Source organism: Eschscholzia californica, unplaced genomic scaffold (genome assembly GCF_041429995.1).
Source record: "Eschscholzia californica isolate CP2 unplaced genomic scaffold, dmEscCali1.0.p SCAF_1, whole genome shotgun sequence".
NCBI classification, from domain to species: Eukaryota; Viridiplantae; Streptophyta; class Magnoliopsida; order Ranunculales; family Papaveraceae; genus Eschscholzia; species Eschscholzia californica.
In genome coordinates, this window is record NW_028238198.1 from 34,183,120 (window position 1) to 34,193,551 (window position 10,432).

Consider the following 10,432-nt stretch of genomic DNA (forward strand, 5'->3'; position numbering starts at 1 on the left):
CGCAGTGGGCAAATTTCGGTACAGATCTCATGTCATCTAAGGGCTGGCGTTCACTCCGCGGTTTTTAGCCAAATCTGATGGCCCATAACTCACCCTAAATCCCAGTTAATTAACCAACTCATTTCTAAGAGTTGTGTCCCAAAAACTAAGGGTTTTGTCCCCAAAACTCAAGAGATGTGTCCCAAACTAATGTACCTATTCAATTCCTATATAAAGCCACTTCATATATCATCAATTCAATTCATTCTCTTCTTATCTTCCCTTCTAACAATTAGAGGTTCTGGTTTGCATAGAATATTTGATTGGGAAGTATTTCTAGAGGTTCTGGTTTGCCAAGAATATCTAGAAAAGGAAGAAAGAAGTTTTCGAGTGAAGTTTGAATTTTCGAAGCATCTAGAAGATCATCCGCATTAGTCCAAGAGCTCATAATACTTACAAAGGTTTGTCCGCTTTCAGAATATAGAAGTACCATCTTAAAACTCTGAAAGGAAAGTCGTTGTATCCCGAAGGCATACACCCTAACGTTTGGTACTGTTACGGGGGTGTAAAATGTCTTAAGGAAAGAGAATTTATTCTTACCTCGACTACATTAACATCTATCTCGGTTAGTCTGAAAGAAGGAATATTGATAACTCATTATTCTTTAATAGTTTATCTCTCTATAAGTTAGAGAAAGGAAACTCTGTCTAAATCAAGCCAAGACAGAGAGAAATCGACTTATCGATTGATAACCAGATAAACAACACTAACCACATTTGGTCAACTTATTTTGACCAAGTTTTTGGTAAAAAATACATTACCTTTTAACATATTTATATGGGAAAATGACTATTTGAGTTCAAAAAGATATTAATATAACAAAAAAAGCCTACTTAATTTTTTATTAATCATTAGTTATCAAATTATTAGGGTTAATAACATATTATGTTTAAAAATAATTTGGTTAATTGTTATTCAGGTCAAAAATTTAAAACAGTTTTCTCTATATACCAAAATTACCCTTTTTATTTGTTTCCTCTCTCTCTACCTGGTTCGATTGAAACTTTCTTCTCTCTACCTTGTTCGTTGGAAACCCTAGATGGAGATTTCTTCCAATTGATTTGCAACTTCTCCGTCATGGTATCTTTCTCTATTGATGAATATGTTGTTCTAAGTCTTCATCTTCTCTTATTGTTCGATTTATTTGAAGTAATCTACCAAATTTTTCTGCCGAAGTTTTGACTATATAGGTATCGTATTTTCTTCGTTTGTTCATCATAACCTTCATATTAACATTGATCTTCTTTATTGTTAACCTAGTAAGTATTTTCTTCATCTTTAACCTGGGCTTATTATCCATCTTAATGTTCTTCTATTGATTTTATAAATACAGACCTTGCATATGGGAAGTGTGGTTATACCAACATAGCTCATCAGGTGTTTGACGAAATGCCTGAAAGGCTTTTTTTTGTTGTTGTCTTAAATGAGTTTTTTCGCGAATCAATTCTGATTAACATTCCTGGCAACTTCAAACATTTTGGTAATCCAAATTAGGGGATTCTCTGGTTGAATTTAGTGGAACATCAAGTAAGATTGTAAAGGGTATCTATTGATTTTTAACACTCGCTATACTTTTGGTTTTCACTCAGGAAGAGGTCAACTATCTTGGGCAACTCAGTCACCCAAATCTTGTGAAACTCATTGGCTACTATTGCGAGGATGATCACAGGTTGCTAGTTTATGAATTTATGGCATGTGGGAGCTTGGAAAAACACCTTTTCCGAAGTAAGTGACCAAATTCATGTTCTCGATTTATGTGGTTTGCTCTTATTCTTGCAAACAATAAAATCACAAAATAAAGATCATCCTATAAAAAACGTATATGATATAATACTTATCCGGCAAAATTTAATCTCGGCTTCTTGCAAGAGCCCAAATCTTCAGTTTGTCAATCCAGCAACTTGGTTCAATTAATTTCCTTTGATGTTTTAAAAGCGATGAAATCTTTTAATGAGACTGAAGAGTCAACTTAAGAAGGTTTAGAAATAATGTTGGAAGACAACAGACGACTTGATTAAACATTAATATTCGCTCGGGTAATTTATTCTTTTTCTATGTTCTGCAGAGGTGTGCATTACATTGCCTTGGTCTATTAGAATGAAGATTGCTCTGGATGCAGCAAAAGGGCTCGCTTTTCTTCAACTTTGATTAATGAAAACACCATGCTTAGGAAGGTGAGGAATATGGGTATACTTACTTTATTTATTAACTCAATTTTTACTACAGGATAAGCCTAGTTTTGAATCTCATTACTTGTTTGAAATTGCAGGTCCTTATCAACACTAGACCTAAACTTGATGAAAGTAGTGATTCCAAACAACATCAATCCGTTAGTGTTGATTCTTAATGTCCCAAGACTTTGTTTAGAGACATATGCTTGTAAACGTACATCAGATGTTTATATTTGTGTGATGATCATATTGGTTCACAAGTTTCTTAATCAATTGGTGCAGAGAATATAGGTATTTAGACATACGCTCGTTCGATAAATGGTTTGGCTAGATTGATTAGTTAAGTTGAAGTTATGGTTGGAAAAGTTCGTATATGAAAATTAGTAATGGGTGTATCAAGATTTAGGTTCAAATGATGTATTCAGATTTTTCCTTGTTGAATTCAAAAACATTTACGTTTTATATAATGAATGATGAAATCAATTCCAAACTCAAGATTTCATAGACACATACTCTTAGTTTATATTCTCGATTTGCAAATCGAGTTTGCAAGATATGCAACTCAAGATGATATTCTGCAAAGCTTTGCAAATCATGTTTGCAAACACAATTTGCAGTTTACATTATGCAAACACGTTTGCAGAACAGATTGTTGCAAACGCAAACACGTTTGCATAACAGATTGTTGCAAACGCAAACACGTTTGCATAACAGATTGTTGCAAACACGTTTGCATAACAGATTGTTGCAAACAAGTTTGCATAACAGATTGTTGCGAACAAGTTTGCATAACAGATTTTTGCAAACACGTTTGCATAACAGATTTTTGCAAACACGTTTGCAGAAAAACGTAAAGGAAAAAAACTTCATTTTTTCTATTGACATCTTCCCCATTATGTTCCTTGCTATCCTTTCTCTTTCTTCATTCATCTTCAATTTCTCTAAGAATGACGATCCATTCCTTATGGACAATCATCGACATCCAATTGAAAATCCCATGCATTATAACAATCAATGGTGTTTGCAAGAAGCAACTTCATTCTTGTAAACAAAAACAAAAAACTTCATTTACAAGTTATTGAATCTTCCTCTCTAAAATTTCGGAACTGATCTTACCCATCATATGATAGAAAGACGTGAGATCAGATAACTGTTCTATTGACATCTTCCCCATTATGTTCCTTGCTATCCTTTCTCTTTCTTCATTCATCTTCAATTTCTCTAAGAATGACGATCCATTCCTTACGGTTGCACCCATCTGCTTCAATCTATTCTCTTGTTGTTTACTCAATGTTGTGTTTGACTGTTAACCCATAATTACAAGACGATTAGAAAAGCTTACCATTCGAGGTATTCATGTGAGGATTACCCTAAAACAATACTATATGGAGTATATAATTTATGTATTGTACCTCAAGAAATTCGGCTCCTGCTTCGAGTTCTGACTCTTTTGATATTGGTAGCTCACGCCTGGAATCATACATGTCTCTAGCAATCGAAAAACTTCGAACAATGATCTTTCGTTTCTTTTCCATCTCTTTATCAAGTGTTGTTACACTCTTTGGTATACATGTTAAAACATTCAACTTGTTCCTATATGCAATTACAGCTTTCACAAATTCCTGCCCAAAACAGATATTTTAAAACATCAATCAAACAGTGTTTTCTTTATCATGTGATGGCAGATTGGGCCGAAAAAAGATTGGTCTAAACCAATTCAACAACTGCTAGACACAACAATTAATCAGTTTGTAACGTAAAATAATGGTTTCATATGTATTACCTGATAAGCAGAAGGACAACCAGGATAGTCAAATTCATCCGAATCAGGTTTTCTCATTCGTTCGGGGTGAAACTGCAACCCCATTATAAACTTACCCTCTTCAGGATTATAAGCATCCGGATCATAAAATCCTTCAACCAATCCATCAGGAGCAAAAGCCATTGGAACAAAACCTTGAGCTAATCGTTTAACACCTTGATGATGATAACTATTCACCATTATCTCCATTTTATCTTCTTCTAATGACTCCTTAAACCAATCTTCTAATGGGGTATTTTTCACAACTTTCACAACATGTCTATGCCCATCATAATTATCATAATCCATATGAACTATGACAGATTCATTTTTTCGATCATTAATATCTTCTTGTTCGCTATAATCTTTGAATTTTTTCGATAATTCTTTACCTATATCTTGATATAAGGTACCACCACAAGCAACATTAAGAATTTGTGACCCTCTACAAATACCTAAATAAGGTATATTTCTTTCAAGACAAAGTTTAGCTAAACTTAATTCGATCGAATCTTTCTCACGATCAATAGCCGTGTCACTAGCATGTAATCTTCTTACTTCTTCTAATTCTTCATTAGAAAGACCAGAGATTTCGGTTTCGTAAAATGATGGATCAATATCTTCTCCTTCACATAAAAGAACACCATGAATTGGTTCAAAGCTTTCCAATAACATATGAACTCCTGTTACTCTTGGAACAATAACAGGTACTGCTTCATAATTTATTATAAGATCAAGATGATATTCACCTATGGAAAAAACATTAAATTCAGATCAAGAACACGAAAAACAATATTTTAAAAAATGGGTTTGGATTAGAATGGAGTAATTCTCAACTTTTTGTCATAAAATTGAATTACTAGTAAAAACAAAGAAGATGATTTATTTATTTTTGCATAAAAACAAAGAAGATGATTTATATATATATACCTACAAAATCAACAAATTTGTTCTTCCTAACTGTTCTTCTAGACACTATAACAACCAGACTATAACAACCCTAGGAAGGATTGAGGAAAGATCTGTAGCCATGTTTGTACAAGTAAGCATTTACTTATGTTTACAAAGTACGAAACTTTAACAATAAATAACAGGTAATTTATGAAACAAAACAAGAATTTTTAAACAGAAAAATACTGTAACTTTGAAGTCTAGACATACTTTAACTAATTTGGACTAAATATCCATTATAATTACTATTTTGGCTTAAAATCCTATATTAATATTAAGGGGGACTAAATGTGTGTTTAGGGATAGATTTTTGGACTAGGAACCCAAAAATTCTTTTATGTTTATTAATAAATTTTTAATTATGGCCATTTATAGTTATATAATTAATTAAATAGTATTATTAGTTTACTATAATACAAAAGTAATAGGACACAAGTGTCAATTCATAAAACATATTAAGGACTCAATTATAAATTTTATTGAAACTAAAGACCAAAATTCTATTATGTCAAATCAGCTCTATAATCTAAAGAAGTGAATGTGAAGGCTCACTATTCACCATTCTCTACATTATAGAGAAGTAGAGGAGCCTTTGGAGCTTCAAAATCTCTATATATGAAGAAATAGAGCACGTTTGGAGATGCTCTTAGTGTGCTAAACGTTCTTCTCTGATCTTGATTTGAGGATTTCGGGGTCAAGGAATTTAGGGAGGTTGCCCGAGACAGTAAGGGAGAATATGATTTCAGTTAAAAGCTCCCATGTATGCTACGGAAGGCGCCCCAACTCTTTTGGTGTCGGAAAGGGACAATGTTTAGCACATGGGATTAATAGTAATTGCACTCTCACTAACGGTGGATTTCCATTAAATCTAATGGAACATTGGGATATATGTAATCTGCTCTCCCTATCTAATGCGTTGTCTTTACTAAACAACGGTGCTCTACCGAAGACCTTTTCTCGGATCACTTGCTAATCTGCCAAAATAAGCATTACCGCTACTTGTTTCATTCTTTCTGCAATTAAACTTGTTGGGTAATCCTCCTTTCGCTTCCAAAGAACAATCATAAGAAAGGGTGAGATTCAAATACCCAGTTCGAGGGTAACTGGAAAGGGTGGAATTTAGGTTTGTGTTTGTAAAATTCTCTGGACAAGCATCACCATCAACCATGAAATCACTTCTGGTGATCCTCATGATTCTATTTGCTTGATCGATTTGCAGAACGCGGTATTTTTAAGAGATAATTGTAATTTCTGTAAAACTATTGTTACAGAAATTAGGTCCAATTTGCAGTCCAATTTGTATCGGGGGAATCCACAGAAATCAGGTCGATTATTTCCATAGAAAGGATACCCAATGTTCATCTGATCTCTACAAGCTAAATTAGTAAGGCAGTTTCTTTGCTATTGACATGAACAGTCTTGAACGTGTTTGATGAGAATAAAAATTATGAGTGGCTTAAAATTACTTCCATAGGAAGGATACAAATAGTGCACACACTTCTTAGTACCTCCACAGCAGGCCTGTGTGGTGGGGAGTGCGGGCCGTGCGCCCGCACTGGACCCCCACCACAAGGGGCCTATTTTTTACTTAGATCTTGTATAGAGCAGAGGCTTGATTAGTATTTAATTCGGTTCATTCACTAACAATGAAGTATGAATAGTGTAGTGGTTAATGTTCTCCCTTCCAAGCAAATGGTATTGGGTTCTACACCAACTCTAAGCAAGACTAAAATTTGGCACTGGCCCATAAATTGTGGACCACAGCCCTGCTCCACAGTATAGTACAAGAGCTAACTTGAGTCAATTAATGTCGAAGAACCTGTTTCCGACTGCCACGATCTTGCAGGAGAATGAAGGAAAGGTTTGGGTGGGACTTGCAAAGCTTCGAGGCTTCCTTGCAACATTTCCAACACTTCACTCATTGAAGGCCGACTAGAAGGATTGATTTGTATGCACCATAAACCCACAATTATCATTTTCTTTGCAACAACTTCTTCGCTCTCTTCAATCGTAATCCCTTGCACTCCAAGTCCCCCCTCTAGATTGAGACGATCGTAAATCCAATCTGGAAAATATAGCTGAGAAGAATGATCCATCCCCACTTTCACATCAAAGTTCTTTCTACCCCCAACCATTTCTAATATCATCATTCCATAGCTGTAAACATCTGACTTATGAGAAACTCGTCCAAAGTTTCTACTAAATACTTCTGGAGCAATATAACCTGCCGTTCCTCTTGCATCCAACATCGATATGATACTCTCTTTCCCAGGACACAACTTTGCGAGTCCAAAGTCTGAAATCTTGGGTGCGAAATCATCACCTAAGAGAATATTATGAGGTTTTATGTCGAAATGTATTATTCTAGTGCTACAACCACGGTGTAAGTACCCGAGTCCTCGAGCAATTCCAATAGCGATTTCGTATAATATTTTCCATTCTAAAGATGATTCTAATGAAATATTTTTGTTGTAAATGAATTTGTCAAGAGACCCATTGGGCATGAATTCATATATTAGAGCTTGTTTTTCTTTCTCATAACAGAAGCCTAGTAGACTCACGATATTGATGTGAGAAGTTCGGCTAATGCTTGCAACTTCATTCAAGAATTCTTCTCCGTTATTACTTGTGGATTTATTGGACAAAACCTTAACTGCCACCGAACAACCATCCTGAAGTTGTCCTTTGAAGACAGAACCGTAACCTCCTTGGCCAAGTTTTTCTTTAAACGAGTTAGTCATTTTATCGACTTCTGTGTATCTAAATCTCTTAGAAACAATGGATCCACCATGTCCAAAGAAAGCCTCCAGAGTCTGGTCATCATTTTCCTTCTTCCATGAGGATATCTTTCTCAATACCAGAATCAATAAGCTCACTGCAATCAGACTTCCACTTACTCCAGCTCCTATTCCTGTAACAAGATAATAGAAGAAATGAAGTGAAAAAAATCAAACTCCCTCTACTTATAACCAGCAAACTTGTATAGTCGAACAAGGACGAGTATTTACCTAATTGAACTTTCGTTCTTTTACTGCGGTTTGCATGATCTGCAATTAGAAAACCCGACATTTATTAGTAACATTCGCTCACGATAATCTAAGCTCCCAGGTATCGGATTACGTTGACGAATTTATCTTTCTATCCACGCTTCTAATATTAATTCACTAGCATAATTGCAAGAGCCAAACTAAAAGTTATAAAGTAATTCTGAAAGATTTTTCAACTGTTAAAATTATGAAAGATCGAATTAACTAGTTAGTCATAAATGGGGTCAAATGAGAATTTAACTCAAACGTTTTCGTCTTTTTTCAAACATAAGTAGTAAGTGATCCGACATAAACCCAGAAAGGTGTTAAGGCTCATGTGAGTTCAAGCTCATTGTTTCATATTTAGAGCATCTCCAATGGGACACTCTTACAAACACTCTAAAAATCCTAGTTGTCAAGGGCTAATAGAGATTCTCTTTCCTAAATGTCAATATAGAGACACTCTAATTGTTGTTGGTCTCCAATGGACATCTCTAAAGTGTCTATACTTAATACACATGTCCTTCTTCAATTCAATAGATAAAAAGTAGTTGAAAAGCAAGATTTTCTATTGGTTCAAAATTAAAAGTAACACTTAGAGAGTCTCAAGTAGACACTCTCATTTTAGAGTTTCTCTCTCTAGACACTTTATAATAAATGTGTCCACCTCATATTAGAGTGTCTAATAAAGTGTTCCATTGGAGATGATTTTTTAACAAAAACTCCAAAAAATCTATGTGGCACTCTAAGTGTTAGAGATTGAGTGTCCCATTGGAGATGCTCTTAGTCTGCTCAGAAAAGTGTTTCGAATCCGACAGAAACCCAAGGCAAAGGGCTGGATTCCGCCCATAGGTTGGACCAAATCCAACCGGTCAACCTCGAATTTTGATCCACTTTTCAGGACAGATTATAACTTGTTTGAAATAATGGATAGTGGATAAGTACCGGCAGAACAAGTAGAAGTAGTTCCATTTGGACAATAGCAGACAAAGCCTGAAGATGAAGGTGAGTTTATACCGTCTAGGTTTCGCCAAAACTTGGTCCAAGTCTTTGGACCAAGCAAAGAGAGTTGAGTCACGAGTCCATGGTAAAATCCGTTGTGTCCCTAATACTTCCCTTGACAGTTAAGATAGTTGTACAGATCAAGTTATAAGAATTTATTGAGCACAAGGCAAACTAACTACTTACCAGGACATGAAGTAGTAGCAACTGTTCCATTTACACAAAAGCAAGAAAAGGTTGAAGATGAAGTTGATCCATATCCACACGACCCTCCTGATTCAATACAATTCACACACGCATCTATCCTCGTTCGAGCTTCACCATCAACGTAGTAAGTAACATTGAAACCTTCTCTCAATATCGGAAGTAGTTTTCTTGGATCACTTGCTAATCTGCCAAAATCTGATATACTAATCGGAACTTCCATGTTTTCTCTACAATTAGGGTTTGCTCCATCACCTGGGGTTTTACTCCAAAAATAAGCATCACCACTAGTTGTTTCATTCTTTTTGCAATTAAACTTGTTAAGTAATCCTCCATTATTATTTGATCCAGGGCAATCATAAGAAAGTGTTAGATTCAAATACCCATTTTCAGGAGTACTGAACATGGTTGTATTTAGTATTGTGTTTGTGAAATTCTCTGGACAAGCATCACCTCCAACGATAAAATCTCTTCTTGTTATTCTCATGATCCTCTCTGCTTGATTGATTTCCAGAACTCTGTATTTTTGAGAGATGATTTCAATTTCAGTGAATTGATCATCACGGTTACAGTCTAATCTGTACCCAGGAAATCCACAGTAATCAGGTCGATCGTTTCCATAAAAAGGGTATCCAATATTAATTCCATCTCGACAAGTGAAATTATTTTGGCAATTTTCGTACTTTTTTGAATCATCATCAGTTTGTTGCTGACATAAACAATCTTGAAATTGAATGATGAAAACTAAAATAAAGAAGAAGGTGGTAATAATGGGTGGTCGGAAAATGAAAGATGATGGGTGATTGGAGATCATCTTGAGAGATGAAGATGAGAGTTGTTGAGAGATGAAGAAGAGTTTAACTATTCGAATGGAAAGTTAGAATTTGAAGGATATAGAAATATAGGAGGCGGCTGTGTTTACGTCTTTTGTGGTATACTCTACATGTGACTCACTGGTGTCCTGTCTGGTACACTCTACATGTGGGTTGGCTAATAAGACAAGGGATATTTTAGTCTTTTTCAAACGGTGAAAAAACTAAAATGCCCTTTATCCTATTAGGGATAGTAAACTCTAGAGTATACTAGAGAGTCTCCCTATCAGCATTGATTGTTCAAAGGAGAACAAATTTGACGTTGTTTTTACTTCAGTCAGGGTCCGTTTGATACGTTGGAATGTCTGAGTCAGAAAATCAACTTTTTTCTAATGGCAAAAAAACAATTATTTCACATTTGAATTA

At 35.1% G+C, this 10,432-nt stretch overlaps 1 protein-coding gene, 1 long non-coding RNA gene and 1 pseudogene across 3 annotated transcripts; 1 reads left to right on the top strand and 2 right to left on the bottom strand.

Annotated features, from left to right (window-relative positions):
• Nucleotides 1-1,084: 1,084 nt before the first annotated feature.
• LOC147566289 (uncharacterized) lies at nt 1,085-2,616 on the top strand. The gene is made up of 4 exons (XR_015237407.1): nt 1,085-1,119; nt 1,629-1,764; nt 2,105-2,213; nt 2,309-2,616. It is a non-coding gene; the product is annotated as an uncharacterized LOC147566289 (long non-coding RNA).
• Nucleotides 2,617-3,187: 571 nt separating this feature from the next.
• On the bottom strand, nt 3,188-5,043 carry LOC147566290 (putative glutamine amidotransferase GAT1_2.1; annotated as a pseudogene). The gene is made up of 4 exons (XR_015230421.1): nt 4,942-5,043; nt 3,994-4,760; nt 3,623-3,832; nt 3,188-3,513 (listed from the first exon to the last, which is right to left on the bottom strand). The product of XR_015230421.1 is annotated as a putative glutamine amidotransferase GAT1_2.1 (transcript).
• Nucleotides 5,044-6,395: 1,352 nt separating this feature from the next.
• On the bottom strand, nt 6,396-10,108 carry LOC147566291 (LEAF RUST 10 DISEASE-RESISTANCE LOCUS RECEPTOR-LIKE PROTEIN KINASE-like 2.1). The gene is made up of 3 exons (XM_086652778.1): nt 9,177-10,108; nt 7,971-8,009; nt 6,396-7,873 (listed from the first exon to the last, which is right to left on the bottom strand). The coding sequence occupies exons 1-3, from the start codon at nt 10,006-10,008 to the stop codon at nt 6,753-6,755; spliced, it is 1,992 nt and encodes a 663-aa protein (XP_086508904.1). The 5' UTR covers nt 10,009-10,108; the 3' UTR covers nt 6,396-6,752.
• Nucleotides 10,109-10,432: the final 324 nt, after the last annotated feature.

Excerpts from the sequence above, each read along its gene's own strand:
- LOC147566291 (XM_086652778.1), bottom strand. The coding sequence starts at position 10,008 with ATGATCTCCAATCACCCATCATCTTTCATTTTCCGACCACCCATTATT. Across the intron at positions 8,010-9,176 it reads TGCTACTACTTCATGTCCTG|ATCATGCAAACCGCAGTAAA; the intron begins GTAAGTAGTTAG and ends TTCTAATTGCAG. Across the intron at positions 7,874-7,970 it reads AAGAACGAAAGTTCAATTAG|GAATAGGAGCTGGAGTAAGT; the intron begins GTAAATACTCGT and ends ATCTTGTTACAG.